General features: G+C 35.5%; 2 protein-coding genes across 2 annotated transcripts; one reads left to right on the plus strand and one right to left on the minus strand.

Moving 5' to 3' along the window:
• Positions 1–873: 873 nt before the first annotated feature.
• On the plus strand, positions 874–13,556 carry LOC106670147. The gene is made up of 5 exons (XM_024228490.1): positions 874–936; positions 1,514–2,679; positions 7,144–7,305; positions 7,347–7,602; positions 11,779–13,556. The coding sequence occupies exons 1-5, from the start codon at positions 925–927 to the stop codon at positions 13,000–13,002; spliced, it is 2,820 nt and encodes a 939-aa protein (XP_024084258.1). The 5' UTR covers positions 874–924; the 3' UTR covers positions 13,003–13,556.
• A 2,378-nt stretch (positions 13,557–15,934) lies between these two features.
• On the minus strand, positions 15,935–17,840 carry LOC106670148 (fibroin heavy chain-like). Its single transcript, XM_024228484.1, has 2 exons — positions 17,766–17,840; positions 15,935–17,256 (listed from the first exon to the last, which is right to left on the minus strand). The coding sequence occupies exons 1-2, from the start codon at positions 17,775–17,777 to the stop codon at positions 16,141–16,143; spliced, it is 1,128 nt and encodes a 375-aa protein (XP_024084252.1). The 5' UTR covers positions 17,778–17,840; the 3' UTR covers positions 15,935–16,140.
• Positions 17,841–20,983: the final 3,143 nt, after the last annotated feature.

Genomic DNA, 20,983 nt, shown 5'->3' on the forward strand with positions numbered 1-20,983 from the left:
ATTGCAGTTTATTACATTATTCTATTCAACAGCATTGCCAGCCTATAAAAAATAAAAAACACGATAAGGTCAATGTGGTTTTTGTGGATTTGGATGCAAATGGCGTGATGATTAGCCACAGCCCGCAATCATTTCAAAACATTAACCACAGTTTAAGGAATCAATCATTTAAAGTTTACTTGGCCTAAACCAAAAATAGCTGCATTTACAAATGGTTTAAAAACAGAGAAAAACTAAAAATAATAAAACGGGCCAAGTACAAAAGGTAGTTGAATTACGTTAAACTGTCTGGATAACATTGTTTATATGTTTCAGCCTTTAACCGCCAAATTTTTTTTTTTTGACGAATTCAATAACAAAAGTGTGAAGAGTGCATGGGTCTCAAATTAATGGAACAATCAAATTTCTATTTAATAAAATATTTAAATCAACAAATCAATGCTTAGTACGACTTATGAGGGACAAACACAAGATTCAACTTACTGCACTGAAAGAGAAAAAACAATAGATTATTCATTTTGAAAATTTCTTCAGCACTATTTCAGTCTTAAAAGCTGATTCTTAATCTCAATATTAATCAAAAATTTCAAGTTGTCTAAGACTTTCAAGAAAGGGAGTTCAATATATCTCAAAGATTAGGGCAAATACGAATCAGGATAGAAATCATGTCAATACAAAAAAGGGAAAAGTGAAAATCGAAGTAAAAATGTAAACTGTGTTTAAAATTCTGAACAAAATTCATGAACCATAAATTCGAAAGTGTTACAAGTGGTTGAACTATATTATTTTATATAATTGGTCAAATCGCAAGACTGAGGGACAGGACCGGACTAAAAGTTCAAAGAGGCGGAAGCGGGATCGTATAACTTTGTATAAAAGGCTCGGATGACACAGATGAGCATCAGTTGAGTTTGTCCCTCCACCATGAATACATTTGTAAGTTCATCTCATTATTCAAATGTATTCTCAAATTTTGTAGAATATTATTGTGTCATGTCTTGTTCATGGATCAACTGTTGTTCTGAACACACAGTGTTTCTATTATTTACACAAATGTATACATTTATTACATACAGATTTCATACGTGCAATAGAATAATTGTTATAAACATAATTTATATTACATAATATACAGGAATTAAAATTTCGTCAGTTGTATGCATATCTATAAGTTACATTGGCATTATATAAACAAATCTATTATCTTATCTTGATAATAATGTCATTCTTATTCTATTATATAGGTTGTTGTTAAGATTTATTTTTTATCTATTGCAAAGAGGGAGACAACAAAAAACACTAACAAAAAGAATTTTTTATGTATTAACAAGCATCAATTTCGAGATACTGCTTGCTCCCCTTCATCAGTGTTGACTTAAAAATACCCAGTTTCATGAAATACTATTTTCATATGATTTGCATATTTTCAATATGATCATTAATATAAAAACTTTGCATTTCTTCAAATATAAATCTTTTGAATATATTGCTAAGTGATGAAAAACTGTTTCAGACAATTTGCCTAGTCTTCGGATTAGTCGTTGGTGTGTTTGGAGGTGATATCAAGAAACACGAAAAGCGAGGAGTCTACGGCGAAGGACTTTATGGAGGAGGTCTGGGAGGATTCGGCTCAGGATTGTATGGATCTAGTGTGGGCACTGGTGTCTCCTACGGTTCAGGCTTTGGTTACGGATCTGGGCTCGGAGTCGGTTCTGTAGCTGGCGTTGGATCTGGACTCGGTCTCGGATATGGAGTTGGAAGCGGACTCGGATATGGTTCTGTAGCTGGCGTTGGATCTGGACTCGGTCTCGGATATGGAGTTGGAAGCGGACTCGGATATGGTTCTGGAGTCGGTCTTGGATCCGGAGTTGGACTCGGATATGGAGTTGGTTCTGGAGTCGGTCTCGCCACTGGAGTTGTCGGAGGAAACCAACTCGTTTCAAGACACGTCACTGTCACTCACCGTGTTGCTGTTCCTGTCCCACAGCCTGTTCCAGTCCCTGTTGAAAGGACCGTCCCTGTACCAGTACCGCATCCCGTCAGTGTTCCAGTCGACAGGCCCTACCCGGTACAAGTGCCACAACCCGTCCCAGTTCCCGTAGAGAGGCCTTACCCTGTCCCAGTTGAACGCCGTGTCCCTGTACCTGTTCACCACACTGTAAATGTACCTGTACCACACCCAGTCGCTGTTCCTGTACCAAGGCCAGTTGCTGTTCCTGTTGTTAGGAACGTACCTGTTCCGGTTCCCCATCCAGTAGCTGTCCCACAACCCGTACCTGTCCACGTCTCTGTTCCGGTCCACACTGGAGTTGTTGCTGCTGCCCCAGCAGTCGGCGTATCTTCTGGACTCGGTTTCGGTTCTGGCTATTCTGGACTCGGATACGCTTCAGGAGTTTCTGGTCTTGGCTACACTTCTGGAGTTTCTGGCCTCGGATACGCTTCTGGAGTTTCTGGCCTCGGATACGCTTCTGGAGTTTCTGGGCTGGGATTCGGCTCTGGAGTTTCTGGCTTAGGCTACGCTTCAGGAGCTTCTGGACTTGGATACGGTTCCGGTGTTACGGGAGTTTATGGACACGGATTCGGTTCTGGAGTTTCTGGTCTCGGTTACGGTTCTGCCTTTTCATCTGGTCATGGTTTTGGCTCAACCGTAGCAGTTGGAAAACATCACAAAGTATTTTAGTCGGGGAGAAGCGCCAAACATCAATTCATCCACTTTTTCACATTCACTGTTCATTATCTCATTGTAAATACTACATTTTTATATTGTTAATAAAGGTTTAATTGTACACTGCATTATATTTTATTTTCCCTAATAATGTTAATAACTCTTCGTGTATTCATTGATAAGTTTGCACGTTTAATATTTCTCCTTCGAATTATACTGTCTTCCTACTCTCATCCTATAAGCTTGCTTATAACGATTTCTAAAGTTCAATAAATGTTTCTTGAATCTATTATTTTCGAGTGATTTTTTCGTTAGTATTTTTACATGGGAAGTAAAGAATGAAGCACAACGAAATCTTTATTACTGAGCTGGTAAACAATAAACAATTGTTAAGCCTTGATCAAACCTTTATAATCTCTAATTAATTTTATAAAAGGTAATTATTAATCCTAGTATTGGACATTGTAAGATGATTTCTTCACAAACACAATTAAGTGTCTAACTTACAATTAATGTTGTTTGCTTGTGTTTGCACCATCCTGTCACTTCTTTAATTTTTCAGATTTATCCCGTCCGTTATTTTTCATTTTACCTGCTATTTTTATTTAATGATCGACATGCATGACCGTAGATTTGAAGCAATGATACTACTGTTCAAATTCAGTGCAAGAGAGTTTATCTGAATTAGTGTTCACTTCTTTATGGGTGCTTTAAATACATTTTCATCCCTTTCGATTATTTTTGTAAAAAGGCTTATAACGGTATATGTCGAAACTTGAGAAACCTGGTTTGCACACATGTCGTTCAGAACTGACCACAACTGAGAGCAACCTGCGATTTCGAAACTTTTAAATCCGAAGCAATTCGTTTTAGCATAAAAATTGATAATTCCCATAAGTTTAAAATTAAAATGATAAATTTTGTCGAGAAAGACTTATTAACCCTATTAAATATAAAACAAACACTCGAAGAAACAAGAATTCTCCTGACATAAAAGACCATTAAAGGCGTTTTTGAGTGATCCTAACCTCTCTTCTTAGTTTTAGAATTTAGCCCTGGTATGCAAGAATGTGGTCTTCCTCAGGAACGGCTGGGATTGGATGGGTAAAAACACATAATATTGTTGTTTTTGTGATGGATTACTTGCTGAATTTTTGTTTCTCATTTTTAATAGATTCTGTCATTCATGGTGTGTTTATTCTGTTAACCACTACATCAGACATGGTTTCTGATATGCTATTAAGTTTTAAACATAAACGAGCAACAGATAATAACCACAGACAGGAAAACAAGGAAAACATGATATGAAATGAATGCTGCAACGGTACAACAAGAAAAAAATTATTAAATTATTTACATTAATATAGCAAAAAGATACATACTACGTTTATCTATTATTTTGTTTACACAATATATATATGCATATACATATATATCCAGCCCAGTAAAAATAAAACTTTTGGAGTGAGCGGAAGTTTTAACTTAGTGAATCAATTTATCTGGTACATAATATTCATAATATTATTATGAAGTTGTAGTTGTATTATGTTATATATATTTTTTATTTCTCATTTTATTTATTTATTTATTTTTAATTTTAGATGGATGGTACATAATAAGGAAGAAAAATGAAAAGGATGACCTTCTGGTTAAATTTGGCATTTTTCTGTTTTTAGATATCACTTTTTTATGATTTACATTTCTAATAAGAGATCTTTTTGAAAATCCTAAATTGAAAGGGCAATTATTGTATCCTTTAATTTTTATTTTATCTTTATTTGAATTTATTGCATTTTATTTTATTTTCGTTTTCTCTGTTCATTATTTTTATTTTTATTTCATTTATTTGGTCTTATACACCTTCTAATTTTTTTCAATTTAATTTTTAGCAATTTTGTTCACCGTCATAACTCCTGCCAACTGTTACAATCACTGCTTTTAGGTGACAGGCGAAAATGTTCATATTGGTTAAATGACTTTCTTTCCAGTTATGGTTTTATTATTTTATCCTTAAATTTTCTCTCTATTTATGTTTTATCTTACAGTATTACTGTACTTTTCGCAAATAAATTATTCATTAAAATAATTAATAAAATTTAATAAAATAATTAAAGTTATAATCAGTTTCACATCTATCATTTGCCCATGATATAAAAAAGAAGCGTATTAGTTTTGAAAAAACGTCTTGTTCATTTTTTTTGCCGACGTTTCGATCTTTATTAGGGCCATCTTCAGGGCCTGGGTGAATTACACAAAATGTATGTTGATTAGACAAAAACAATATGCAGATGTAACCAAGTATATCATAGTCACATAAAGTGTGGTGCTACTTTTGTGATGTCATTTTGTTCGAAATGTGAAATGACGTGATAAATGTATTTTGTTTGTTTTTATAGAACATAAGTAATCTCAATGCAAGCTCACGAACCATCAATCTGGTACCGACTATAATCACTTAGAAATTCAACAAATAGGATTATTTTTTTTAAATTTTAATAAAAGATCTCTCTTACAAGAACAACAAAACTCATGTAACTAGAAAAGTCAAAAGTTTTATCTTCCAAGTAAAAAAGTCATAATAAAACCGGCTAAAAATTCTCCGATACCACCAAGATTTACCAACAACAATGTATAACTACAAATAATAGTAAGCGCAGGAATTCTATCCACAAAAATTGTTGCTCAACGCGACTCAAAAACTATAATCAGAAGTGGTTGTACGTTCACTTCGCTCGTTGTTCTAAAACTAAGATTGCAACCATTCTTGCGTCCTGGGTCATTAACTATTCTATTCTTTAAATAATACACAAAACGTTATCCTTTGGAAAGAAGTCAAGAACGTCAATCTGTTTTGTTGGTTCATCCAACATTTTTATAAAATCTGAATAAATGTTTACTAAAAATAAATCTTACAAATAAAATAAATGCTTTGATTTTATTATGTTTTGATCTAGATGTGCGACTTTATAGTACCGTCAGTTTATTTTATTTTTTGATTTGTGGTCAGAATGAATTCCCCCTTCATTTCTTTAAGTGTTCTATCACTGTTTTGTAGTTGGCTTAGAAGAATTAAGTTTATTTAATGAAATACAGAATTCGTCTTAGTGGTAGGTCTGTATTGCACAATAATTGCTTTACTAGGTACCACGGTTTTACCTCGCTATTATATGACAGTTCCATAACATATCCTGTTGTATTTTCTCTAGGTATGGTCATTTTTTAAAAAGTTTCAATAATTACTAACTCTTTTATAAAACATTTGTCTGTTAATTTTCTGGGCGTAATGTGAGAGGTGGTGGTTTGAAGGGTTGGACCAAAACAAGGCACAAAAGTACATCGTGGGGAAGCATGATAAAAAGGCATAAAAAAAATCGTAGTGGCATCAAAGAAATGATCGAGTTTAACATTATTTAGTACACAGTAAGTAATTTACGTACGCTTTTCAACAATTCGTGCTTCTTCGCCTTCCAATACTGAAATACACTCTTGGAAAAGCACGACTTTGTTTTCCAATCGATGGCAAGTTTTTACGGGTCTTCGAACATCGAGAATGTGAAATTAGAATGGAAAGAGTGTTTAAGTTTTACATCAATACAAAAGTATTCGTATCATCACCTCAATCAATTGAGAGATAAAATTGGAGGAAATAATTGTTCATGAGTAGTAGATTCATGAATACATTTCTTTGTTACCAAATAACAAAGACTGTTGGTATGGTTAAAGACATAGTATTGCGGACAATGATGATTTATTTAACTGAAAGGGAACATTTGCTCGTCAGCAATCGGAACATTGAAAATAATATATTTTACATTTTTATAACAATTACTTTTTGCAATAGTACAAGGTGCCATACAAAGGTATATTTTTCTGTTATTCTGGCTGTGGGAAGCAATTACAACAACATCTTGATATCTCATAATCTGATTTTTTTTACTTGTTAATGTAAATGAGCTCATACATTTTTATGGACCAGTCATAAGTAAATAAAATACAAATTAATAACAAAAACATTGATTTATGTTATTTATTTTATGAATCACCCGTTTTATGAAAGATAAATAATAAATCCAGTAACACGAGGACTAAATCCTACTCCCAATAACTGCAGAAGAGTATACCAAAAAACTCAGACTGTACAATTCGCCGAGAAATGTTAAACATACTGACTTATCAATGAATACCTGAGTTATTAACAGTATTATGGAAAATAAAATACAATGCAATGTACGATTAAACCTTTATTAACAATATAAAAATGTAGTATTTACAATGATATAATGAACAGTGAATGTGAAAGAATGGAGGAAATGATGTTTGGTGCTTCTTCCAGACTACAGTACTTTGTGATGTTTTCCAACTGCTACGGTCGAGCCAAAACCATGACCAGATGAAAAGGCAGAACCGTAACCGAGACCAGAAACTCCAGAACCGAATCCGTGTCCATAAACTCCGGTAACACCAGAACCGTATCCAAGTCCAGAAACTCCTGAAGCGTATCCTAAACCAGAAACTCCAGAGCCGAATCCCAGCCCAGAAACTCCAGTAACTCCAGAAGTGTATCCGAGCCCAGAAACTCCAGAAGCGTATCCGAGGCCAGAAACTCCAGAAGCGTATCCGAGGCCAGAAACTCCAGAAGTGTAGCCAAGACCAGAAACTCCTGAAGCGTATCCGAGTCCAGAATAGCCAGAACCGAAACCGAGACCAGAAGAGACACCGACTGCTGGGGCAGCAGCAACAACTCCAGTGTGGACCGGAACAGAGACGTGGACAGGTACGGGTTGTGGGACAGCTACTGGATGGGGAACCGGAACAGGTACGTTCCTAACAACAGGAACAGCGACAGGCCTTGGTACAGGAACAGCGACTGGGTGTGGTACAGGTACATTTACAGTGTGGTGAACAGGTACAGGGACACGGCGTTCAACTGGGACAGGGTAAGGCCTCTNACCCCAGAAGCGACTCCGAGTCCAGATCCGTAACCGAAGCCTGAACCGTAGGAGACACCAGTGCCGACACTAGATCCATACAGTCCTGTGCCAACTCCTCCCAATGTTGAGCCAAATCCTCCTAGACCTCCTCCATATAGTCCTTCGCCATAGACTCCTCGCTTCTCGTGTTTCTTAGTATCACCTCCCAACACACTAACGGCAAATCCGAGGACAAGGAAAATTGTCTAAAACAATTTTTCATCATTTAGAAATAAATTTAACAAGATTATCTTTTAATAAATTAAAATATTTTTTGTTCTAATGATCTTATTGCAAATACAACTTAAATAATTATGGACAACCATATAACTGAATAAAATCTTGATGTGTCTCTTTTTTGGCACGAAATAAAAACCTTAAATTAGAACATATATATTTTTATCTCAAAATTGTTACAAATCAAATGAAATTAGACAAGGCAAACCGTAGCAATAAATTGTTTCATACTTTATATAAATGGCAATTTCAGATTGGTTTCTATGTAAAGTTACATAGGAAATATTATATTGTCAATGAAAGGTAAATTTATCCACTAGTGAACATAATAGAAAAACTTTCTGTCCATAGCACAAAGTAATCCCTCAACAAGACGTTGTATACGTTACTTCGAAATAATATTGTACGAAATTTGTGATTACATTTAAAAAAATATTATGAACTTACAAATGTATTCATGTTGGAGGGACAAACTCAACTGATGCTCAACCATGTCATCTCAGCCTTTTATACAACTCTAGGCTATTCTGCTTCCGCCTCTTTGAACTTTGAATCCGGTCTTGTCCCTTCGCGTGTATTGTGATTTGGATAATTATGTAAATATATAGCTTAGTATATTAGAACATTACAGGTTTTAATGGAAATTCATAATTTGGAAAAAATTACAATACTTATTTGTAATTACTTTAAATAGTCTTACCCACTTTTTCAGAATAATTATAACGTTATGTTTCTATTAATATTACAAGATTCAGAATGAAATTGGATTTTGGTGTTTTTTATAAATGGATATTTTAAAATAATGACATAATCCACAAAGAAAATTTATAATCATAACAACACATCGTGACTATTATCAATGTTACAGATTATTTTCTTACTATTTTTTTTATAGTATTTTGTCAAATCACAGTTTAAGAAGCCATCCATTTCTTACTACAAACTAATGGCACATTTGCGGATTTATACAAATGAAGTGACGTGATTCTTCCATGTGATTATCGAAGTATATTATTGAGAATATTTTAACTTCCGTTGAATGATATCGTAAAAGAAGAATAAAATGATGGTGCTTACCTCAAACGTAAAACCAGAATTTATACAAATTTCAAAAATATCAGGTAATAAATAAAGAAGAATGTAAATAAAGATAATAGCGAAAAACCGATAAATCCGGTTCCAAATTAAATTTCGCCTTTAAATTTTACCTCACATGTAAAAAAAAGGGTGAAATACACGATTTATGTCCGACAAATATAGTGGCCGTTACTTTTCAACCAGATGCAGCGAGTAAAGGCTTTCTAATTATTATTTTGATCGTTGATACTTGCTTTGTTAATCTTTTATCCATAAAACGAGCATTCCAATTTTTGTTTAAAAAAATAATGAAATAACCCCAAAAATCTTTGTAAAAGGTCACAATAGCACATCACTGTGTTGCAACAAGTTGTTCCTCGTCCCACATTTCTCGTATGGAGAACAACTTTTTAAATAAAACATTTGACTAGAGCTATAAAAATCTATGAACCTGGGATGTAACCATTTGCGTAAGATATGATAAATTGTACTCAAGCTAATCAGAATAATTGAACTAATTTACTGTTAAATACAATCTGAATAAAATTCAGCAATATTTAGCAAAATGAATGTCAGTATAGCTCCATATTAACAATTTTAAAATCTGTAAATAGCTCAATTGTAAAATTACGAGTTTTAATGTCTATAATTTTCTAGATAGTTTTCAATCTGATATAACAAATTGTAACCTTAGCATTATGAGCTAAGCAACACCGATCTAGTCATTCGTCCATTTACTTGCCAAGATCACCTATCAAAAAAATCGAGAAAGTTTTAACTAAAATTATAAGTTTCTATTTTTATGTTTAAATATATACGTGAATTATAAATATTAAAAAACGGGAAAAGTTGCTACGACAACTGAACATTGTGGGTTTCATCTTAGCCACACTTTACATAAAATTTATAAATTAGTTTAAGTAATTACATGGGTTTAATAGGGCCAACTAAAATACACATGAATTAGCTACCTAATAATACTGAAGACTTTTTTTAAAACCCATACTTAAAGAAAGTACTTTTTTTAGATTTTTACGAGAATTCGCAACAGCAGAGATCATATAAACCCTCGGAGTGCCGGTGTTTTTGAAAAAAAAAGCGCATTTGTAAGTATGTTGGGTTCGATGGATGGATTCGAACCCGGGACCTTTACCTTAAAGTGTCAACGCCTAAACCGTTGCGGCCACCGACGCCCATAAAGAAAGTACTTTAAAACCACGTAAGTGCATTTAAAACATTAAACAAGTACATTTAAAATGACACATACTTTAAAATAAGCACATTTAAAAAATCCACACATTTAAAAGGACTACACAATAAAAATCCTCATAGTTTAAAAACCCCTATTACTTTGTCACTAAAAAACTACATACTTTATACATTTAAAAGAACCACATACTTTAAAAAACCACATATTTTAAAAACGTACCCACTTTAACAACCACATACTTTTAAAACCCAGAAACTTTGAAAAACTACATACTTTAAAAGCCACGCAATAAATAATAATTAATAAATAATAAAGAAGATATTTAAACATTTTGTTTTTCAAATTTTTAATATGATAGTATTAATAAAACAACTTATGTAAGGATTAGGGGGTGATTTATTTGCCAAATAAAAGCAGTTGTAATTTACTAAAATGATTTATTCGTCTTCTTCATTTATAGTAATAAACAATTTCGTTATATATAATTAGTTACGTTTGGTTTTCAAATATGTGCATGCATGTAAATATATAACTGTATTAATACTGACTTGCAGTGACATAGTGATTCTTATGAATTTTTTCCACATAAAAAAAGCGTATGTTAGTATTTAATTCTATATTTCTTGATTTTTTTAAAACATGTGATTAGGCTGTTTATAGTGTTATATTTTAAAAAATCTTCTTACAAATATTTTTAAAAATTATAAATTATTTTACATGATCATTTGTAGCTTTTTCTTAAAACGAGTTAAATCAAAATTAGAAAAATCAAATAGGATATTATTGAATAATAAAGAGAAAATATTATTGAATAATAATTGGTCCGATTATTTTAAAAGAGTAAAACCTACTAGATAATTAAAATTGTTGTTATGATAAATGCAAGAACAGAAAGAATAAGTGTCAAACTGGTTGATAACTATAATGGATAAAGACTATAACAAAACTTTTTAAAAAATTACCATGGTTAATCACTATCAAAGGATGGCTTTATGCATTGAAAGCATTGATTATAATTACTAATATAATTAATGTTCAAAGCATATTTTGTCAGAACAATTTATTTTTATAAAGTATATTCTCATTATGTTGGGCCATTAAATTATCTTGCTTTCCCCAAAGATGGGTTCTTGACCATTGCATCATCGAATCTTAGAAATTCGATATAACTATTAATTATCAATGTATCAATAAAATAAAATCGGAAAAAAATTTGGAATTTAGCTAAATACATTTTATATAACTGGACATCTGGCAAGAGAGTGGACGGACAAGACCGGACTAAAAGTTCAAAGGGGCGGAAGTAGGATCTCTTAATATTGTATAAAAGGCTGAGATGACACAGTTGTGCATCAGTTGAGTTTATCACTCCAAAATGAATACATTTGTAAGTGAACCATCTTTCGATATAATTTACAAAATGAATGAAGAAAAATCGATAAGATAGTTGTAATTTAATAAATGAAATTTTAAACAAAAGTTTTGTATTGTTGAACGTTTTATTTTTTATATTAATCCATTATTTTACAAGAGAGACGGGAAATTTTGAAAGAAAACCGCTAACACCTAGGAAATAAAGCATTTTTACGATAATGTCTCATTAATAAAAACTGTTTCAGACTATTTGCCTTGTCTTCGGACTGGCCGTTGGAGTGTTGGGAGGTGATATCAAAAAGCACGAGAAGCGAGGCGTCTACGGCGAAGGACTTTATGGTGGAAGTTTAGGAGGATTCGGCTCAGGATTGTATGGATCTAGTGTGGGCACTGGTGTTTCCTACGGTTCAGGCTTCGGCTACGGATCTGGTCTCGGAGTCGCTTCTGGAGTCGGTTCTGTAGTTGGCGTTGGAGCTGGAACCGGACTCGGTTACGGAGTCGGTTCTGGAGTCGGTCTTGGATCTGGTGTCGGACTCGGATATGGAGTCGGATCTGGAGTTGGTCTTGGATCCGGAGTTGGTCTCGGATATGGAGTTGGTTCAGGTGTCGGACTCGGATATGGAGTCGGTTCTGGGGTCGGTTATGGATCCGGACTCGGATATGGAGTTGGTTCAGGAGTTGGTCTTGCGTCCGGAGTTGCACTCGGATCTGGAGTCGGTCTCGCCTCTGGAGTTGTCGGAGGAAACCAACTCGTTTCAAGACACGTCACTGTCACTCACCGTGTTGCTGTTCCAGTACCTCAGCCTGTACCAGTCCCTGTTGAAAGGACAGTCCCTGTACCAGTACCGCATCCCGTCAGTGTTCCAGTCGACAGGCCCTACCCGGTACAAGTGCCACAACCCGTCCCAGTTCCCGTAGAGAGGCCTTACCCTGTCCCAGTTGAACGCCGTGTCCCTGTACCTGTTCACCACACTGTAAATGTACCTGTACCACACCCAGTCGCTGTTCCTGTACCAAGGCCAGTTGCTGTTCCTGTTGTTAGGAACGTACCAGTTCCGGTTCCCCATCCAGTAGCTGTCCCACAACCCGTACCCGTCCACGTCTCTGTTCCAGTCCCAACTGGAGTCGTTGCTGCTGCCCCAGCAGTTGGTGTCTCTACTGCACTTGGTTTCGGTTCTGGCTTCTCTGGACTCGGATACGCTTCTGGAGTTTCTGGACTCGGATACGCTTCTGGAGTTTCTGGACTCGGATATGGTTCTGGCCTTACTGGAGTTTCTGGACTCGGATTCGCTTCTGGCGCTACTGGAGTTTCAGGTTTGAGTTACGGTTCTGGGGTTTCTGGACTCGGATTCGGTTCTGGAGTTTCTGGACTTGGATACGCTCCTGGACATGGATATGGATCTGGCTTTTCATCTGGCCTTGGTCTTGGCTCGGCTGTAGCAGTTGGTGGACACCACAAAGTATGGTAATTAAACTTCGGAAAACAATCAGTCTCCATTACGTTCATGTTATCATTTTCTCATTGTAAATAACACATTTTTTATACTCCTAAAAATTATTTTTGTAAAGTAATGTTATTATTTTTGTTATTCGTTCCATTATTGGACATATATTGTAATATCGATCATTATATCATCTTATAATACTCAAGTTCCATAAACTTGAGTTTATTTTTTATATTTTTTTATTAATGAAAAGTATACGTCGGAACTGTGCGGAACGGGATGGTGTTTTTATTTGTCATTTGTTCTTAAAATTTTTATAATTGGTGTTCATTCTTTCCGCTGTTCCTCTTTAGAAAGAATTCATATGTTGTATTCTATTATGGCTGTTCAATAATATGAACCGCAATGTTTCTTAAAACGAGTTTATAGTTCTAGTCTTAAATTTTTATATTTGAATAATGAAGGTCTGTTGTAAAATTGTAATAAACTGTTTAATGTTTATTCATACCTACATAATAAACTGTTCAATATGTTTGTAAATCCCACAAATTATTTTTATTAAAATGTTGTCCTTGAAAGTACATCCCTTTTTTTAAATAATCCTTTTATTTTATATTTCGACGTAACGAATTAACGTACGAATTTTTATTGGTTCCTAATACTGGCATTATTTTTATCCGGTGAAGAGAGCATTTCGATGTGCTAGTTTGTGAAGTAGTGTATACTGTATACTCGTCTAATGTTGTTTGTTTTTGCTATTTGACTCCGAAAATAGCTTTGCTTTCTATCTGGCTTGTAAGTTTGCAAACAAAAAGCTCAATATAAATTACATAATAAATGATTGTTTGAAATTATAAATTTTGGAAAATTATAAGAAAGAAATTATACAATACATAATATGTAGCATTTTACAGATTTACCTCTTCTATATCCATGGTGTCCCTTTTAAATGGCACGGCTGAATTTCTCTTGAAAGTCTAGTTTCAAATGTTTACCACTTTTTTTAGAAAAATTATACACTGTGCCTCAGGCCCTGTTCAACTTCAACACACATTATGAGAGCAAATCTTACTTCCTGGAAGTAAATAAATTTTACCTTTTCGTTACACTCAGTATTCCATTCAAAATGAACCGAAGAGTATAGAGAGTTGATATATGTGAGTATGTTTATTGCCAGTGGTATTGCGCGTCGTGCAGTCGAGTTGTACTCCAGCAAATTTTCTGATCGCCCCAGAATAAACTACAAAATTCTCAACACGATATGCAAGAATGGCACAATTACACAGAAAACAAACACTTTGAGCCCTGAAGATGATCTCAATGAAGATCGAAACGTTGTCACGGTAAAGAAAATGTTTTTCTGTAACCTACGTCACACAGACCGCATCTCACGATTTCTGAATAATCTTCGACTAACGGTCACTAATCACCACACAAAATACAAAATGTTTATTCGTATTGCTCGCAATATGAGAAGATACGGATCAGTTGCAGTTCCATCACCATGAAACCGGCACCGTTCAGGGAGCGTGAAGAAAACCTTGTCCATACATCCTGTGCACTGATGAAACCAAGTTCACCTCCAGTGACATACTACTCTTGTCATCGTCAGTTGGTTCACAGTATCAATGTTTGGTGTGGACTTCTCGGAAATGCATTAATTGGTCCTTATTCCTACGAAAATAATTTAAATGGTGCTCAGATCCTCAATTTTTTGAGACAGGTATTATGTGCTATGCAACAAAGTCAAAGAATGATTTTCCAGCTTGATGGATGCCCCTCTAACAATTTTTTGCGTTGAGACATTATTTGGATCGTCACTTCCGGGATAGATGGATAGGACCTCATGGTCCGATGTATTGGACTCCTCGGTCACCCTACTTAACTCCACTTGACTATTTTCTGTGGGGCCATTTCAAAGATAGTGTTTTCGCCAATCATAACCCAGCAACCTCAGTTGAAGAACTGCGGCAAAGGTAAGAAAATGCTTATCAATCCATCTCCTCTGACTCTTTCACTCTGATCGCCAATGAAGAGTGTGTAAGAAGATCAAATCTTTGCATCTTTACGCAAGGCAGGCAGTTCGAAAATGAAATATGATTAACATAGCAAACCAAATGACTGATGATTTTGTCAAACTTTTTTCTCTAACTTTGTCTTTTTTTGACCAATTTAAAATCAGAGTGCACCATTGTTTTCAGCGTAAAACGCCTTTAGAATAAAGTGTCAGGATGTTTAGGGTCGTATTTAAAATTTTGAAGTTGTACTGGGCCTGAGTTGCCCTGCGTAATTGTTCTTCAAAAAAAGTAAAATTTTGAAACTAGATTAAAAAATATTAAACTCGTATTTTATTTATAGGATTTAGGACATTGTATAGTATGCCCATACCAAACCTATCACAAATAATGGCGATGCTATCTTTAGTTTCAAAGCATTATGGAATCAGAAAGTATTGGGTCTATTCCGCTTAAGTGAACCTCATATCATCCTTAATCCACATTGATAATTGAGTAGTAGACCTACACATAATTAGACAAATAAAATCAAACTTCATTTTATCAAAAATATGTTTATTAATCAGATCAATATCTTTTTTTTATACACAATGGAATTCTGCGTTTTCTTCTTTTCGTTAATAAATTCCTGATAAATTCATTTGCCAAAGCCTTGAGTATGTTTGTCTTTATTTCTGTACAACCTTCCATTCTAACACAAATTTTTATGTATAACATACTTTGCCAACCTTTTTTGAGATAAAGTCCACCGGTTACATAATATTGCGTTAAGTTGACAAGCGTTATGTAGATTTTTCAAAAAAACAGAAGAAATTACATGCAAGCATACTGGTGTACTGACAGTACCGAACAGGAGATGAAACACGCTCTTGAAAAAAGAAAGTACAGGGTGTTAAATGTCTACACACTGCATTCCATATAGTATTAAATAAAATTAAATATTTTCAGTAAAAACTTTATTAAAATTACATAACAGAAAAAAAACAGTGTCTTACAAAGTCAATTAGTCATCTGTAACCGACTGAAAAACAACTGTTTAGACAGAGAGTTAACAAATTTTTAACAATATAAAAATGAATTATTTACAATGAGAAAGTGAGAAATGAACGCGAAGATGTTGATGAATGAACGATGCTGCGATTTGCGATTACCAAACTTTGTGGTGTCCTCCAACTACTACGCCTGAGCCAAGACCAGATGAGAATCCAGAGCCGTATCCAAGTCCAGAGAATCCCGAACCGTATCCGTGCCCAGAGAATCCAGAACCGTATCCGTGTCCAGAGAATCCAGAACCGTAACCAAGTCCGGAGAATCCAGAACCGTATCCATGTCCAGAACCGTATCCTAATCCAGAACCGTATCCATGTCCAGAACCGTATCCGAATCCTGAACCGTATCCGAGGCTAGAAACTCCAGACGTATATCCGAGTCCAGAGAAGCCAGAACCGAAACCAAGTCCCGAGGAGACACCAACTACTGGGGCAGCAGCAACTACTCCAGTGTGGACCGGAACAGAGACGTGGACGGGTACAGGTTGATGGACGGTAACTGGGTGAGGAACTGGAACTGGAACGGTTTTCACGACGGGAACGGCGACAGGCTTTGGAACGGGAACTGCGACCGGGTGAGGTACAGGAACTTTGACTGTGTGGTGAACAGGTACAGGGACACGACGTTCAACTGGTACTGGGTAAGGCCTGTCGACTGGAACTGGGACTGGTCGTGGCACGTGTACAGGGTAGGGCCTGTCGACTGGAACCCTGACAGGATGGGGTACTGGTACAGGTACTGTCCTTTCGACTGGAACTGGCACAGGCTGTGGTACTGGGACAGCAACACGGTGCGTGACTGTGACGTGCCTTGACACAACTTGGCTTCCTCCGACAACTCCTGTGGCCGGACCGACTCCAGAACCAACTCCATATCCGAGTCCTACTCCTGATCCCAGACCGACACCGTATCCAAGTCCGGATCCAAGACCGACTCCAGAACCGACACCGTATCCAAGTCCGGATCCAAGACCGACTCCAGAACCGACTCCGTATCCCAATCCGAGTCCTGATCCATAGCCGAAGCCGGAACCGTATGAAACTCCATGGCCAAAACCAGATCCGTACAGGCCTGACCCGAGTCCTCCCAAAGATGAGCCGTAACCTCCTAGACTTCCTCCGTAAAGTCCTTCGCCAAAAACTCCTCTTTTCTCCTGTTTCTTATCCTGCCCACCGAGCACACCGATGGCCAACCCAAGTAGGAGGAAAATTGTCTAAAAAGTTTGAAAGTTAATTTTATAATTTCTTGTTATGTCAGAATAGTAAGATTTACAATTTATTTGGTATTTAATTTTTAAAACATACTACTACTACCATACATGCTATCCATGACATAATAATTGTAATCAATGCACATGTAAATTAAATCTAGATATTTATGAAATGTCTAATTTCAACAATTGTCACACCAAATAATCTTATAGAAATGATTTGATGTGTGGTGGTATTGGCAATAGTTTGTCTTAAATAATTCTGATTTGGCGATTGATAATTTAATTTAACCAACAATTAAAATCATGAAATAAGATTCACTGTTTGGAAAAAATAGTTCTAATCACAGAAGTGAGGCTTCTATGAGTAGAAATATGTTTACTAAAAAGTGAACTTTATTTGATGATTTTATTTTTTAAATTCAATTATCAATCGCCAAGTCAGAATCATTTAGGACAAAGTACTCCTCAAACCGCCGGTTAACACTTGGTATCCAAAAATGTTCACTCACAGTGGTATTCATTTTGAAGACTCAAACACAACTGATGCTAGTTCTTGTTGAAGCCCCCTTTTATACAAAGCGATCCTCATTCCAATCGCTTTGAACTTTTAATCCAGTCTCGACCATCTCGAGCTCCTTGGAGCTGGTCAGTTATGTAAAAACCTTGTAAAAAACTGTATCTGCCGTGGGCGACGAGAATATTACGGTTTAACGCCCCGTCGTAAATACAACCAAAATCTGTTATATCGATAGATGCAATTTTTAGTTAAATAAATTGCATTTTTCAAGGTTATTACAAACAGGAATTTTAAACAGTTATATTTTGTAATGGGAATATTTCATATGTGTATAATATTTAAATAATTAAATAAATAAAATATTTCTTCTCATAATGTTTGTAGAGAAGGGTTGTTTTGAGGTGTCCCACCTTAACAAAAGGATGAAATTCGTTGGCTTTATATATAGAGCGTGTATGAGTGAGAATTGTGTTTGAGCACATCAGGGATTATCTTGATCCTCTGTTCCGATTTTTGGAGAAAACTGTGTGATTTTATTATATGTAGTACTGACAGTACAGGGTAACTAGCGTGTGTTGAGAGTAAATGTATTTATTGGCGTGATAGTGAACGTAAGAGGATTGACGGTGGAATATTAAGTACCTCATCGATCCTCAATTAGGTTAGTTATGTAATAGGTTTAATAGGTTTAAAGAATGTTGGAGGAATATCTACTACTCTACCACCCTAATTGAGTGAATGATATGCAAGGAAAAAAAGTATTTAAGAATGAATGAAATTGTGAATTGGTAGGAACAGCATGCGTTGGGTGCTGAATTTACCTAGCTGTTGACAGAATTCAGAGCCCAACTCAGAGGGCGGACAGAAAAATCAGTGGTCTCACCTCGAACAAAATTACAAAAGGCTGGAATTGCCTATGGCTGCGAGAAAATTAAAAGCTCAACTTTTACTTATAGACCCAAAAAGCTGCTGGGTTTTGCTAAAACTTCCATTGAATAATAAGAAATAATTACAACAATTAAAACCTTGGCTAAAATCAATGGATATTAAGAAATATTTGTCGATAGGTTGCTAGTAAAAACTATACAAAAATTAACTTTAATAGAAGCAACAATCGGACGCAGCAACCCCACCAAAAATGAATCATTAGGTTTTCGTTCCTTACCATACATTGGGGAACTATCAGAAAAAGTAAAAAATTCTTAAACATGGTTTTAGAGTAGCTTTTATAGGTGCTTGTTCACTTAGAATCATCCTGTCAAAACCTAATGACAAGGTTGACACCTTGTCAATAAGCAGCTACAAACTTAATTGTAATGATTGCGATATTAAAATATAGGACAAAGCAATAGAGAAATTAAAACGAGAGTTAAATAACACTTGCAAAATCTAATTTTTTGAATTTAAGGATCATCTAAATGAAACAAAACACAAGTTAAATTTAAACTTAAATACAACAGTATTCCAGATGCAGCAAATATATGCAAGACAGAATTGCCCGCCATAACGTACGCGAGTCAGAAAAATTGAACGGAAAAAAATGTGTGATATGCACCGATTCATTTAGCGCGCGATCTCTGCATTAAAAAATAAATTCTCCACGGACTTGCTCATAACAAACAATCTATAGGGGGCGTCGGTGGCCGGAACGGTTTAGGGTAGAGGTTGATACAACCTCTGCTGTTGCGAACCCTCGTAAAAAAATTAATTTAAAAAAATAAAAAATCGATGAAAAGGTAGACGGACTGGATCAAATCTGCAAAGTCATATTTATTTGTACACATGTTGGCAACCTGGGAAACGAAAATGCAGACAAGGCGGCAAAAAGAGCTTCGGCGATTCCGCATCACCCAGAGACACCAATCAGTCCAGCAGACGTTAAGAAAATATGACTTATCAATGATGGCAAAGCGGCCGGACTGAATTGACTGAAAAATCAAAAAATAAAAAAGTTCACTCAAGCCGCGGCCTGTGGAGAAAATGAAAAAAAAGAATTATCTTAACAAGGCTTTGGATAGGTCATATTCGTTTCACACATAGGCATCTTTTGGTGGACGACCGGGGACAACAGTGCTTCCAGTGTAATGAGCCGGTACCTACTAGTGGGCTGTGGTGCTTTGCAAATCCATAGAGAACGGTGTGGCCTACCCTCAGATGAAAAAATGTCTTAATGCATAGCAGTGATTTTACTGAAAAGTTGTTTGACTATCTCAGAGTGGAAAGTATATATAATCTAATTTAATTTGCTTCTTCACATGTTTCATGTCGTATAGTTGCGGTATGTATTTATTAGCGAGAACGTCGGTTGAATGAGTGTGAATGGAAACTCGACGAAGTATACCGCGACGGCCTGTTACTTAGTTTGTAGTTGTTGATATGCATGAATAAGGAGTGGCCATTGGCAGAATATCGAGTACACCGATGAGCCTCTATAAGTTTTTAGTAGTAGATAGTTTAGCATGTATGTATGTATTAGTGTGGAAGAATGATGAATAACTGTGTTTGGATGGATGGGTGTGTATGATGTTTATAGGCTATAGATTTGACAATGATGATGGGCTACCATCGGAATATAGGTACATGATGGCCCCGATAGTATGCTTGTTTTGGTATGAATGATCCATTGATGGGATAACATGTGAAGGGTGCAAGGGAAGTGTCCCACGCAACGAATATGCACAAGAGCAAAAAAAAAAAACTTAATGAGAGCCGACTATGACCTTGCTGTTTGTCTGTTTAAAAAAAAGTGTTACACAGTTTCAACAAAGAGAAGGAAATAGATGATTTTGAGAAATGGACTGCTTTAAAAATGGCACGACATACCAAAACATAGGGGTAGCATGGTCGAGTGAATTTTTTACCCGCCTTCAAGAAAATCTAGATATAAAGAATAAAACCTTTTAAACTTTCAAGCCAGAATATCCAAAGTTATGCAAGCCCGCCGTACTTCAAAGCTGTGCGTTCCCCTACCGTGGAAATCAGGCTTTCATAGCAATAAGCAGTGTTACTTTTTTCAACAAAATTTTTGTACAAATACAAACATTATTTTATAGTTATGAATAATTGTCAAATCAGTAGCTTCAAAATTTTGAAATTCGATGGTTTTCTAGTTTTAACAAAGAAATTCCTCGAGTCATCTACAAAAAGAGAAAACCACTTTTTTTAAGCATCGATCAAAACCGCGCATTTAGTGAAACGAATCAGCTCTTT

This window comes from Cimex lectularius, unplaced genomic scaffold (genome assembly GCF_000648675.2).
Source record: "Cimex lectularius strain Harlan isolate CLEC.00 unplaced genomic scaffold, Clec_2.1 scaffold257, whole genome shotgun sequence".
Lineage (NCBI taxonomy): Eukaryota > Metazoa > Arthropoda > Insecta > Hemiptera > Cimicidae > Cimex > Cimex lectularius.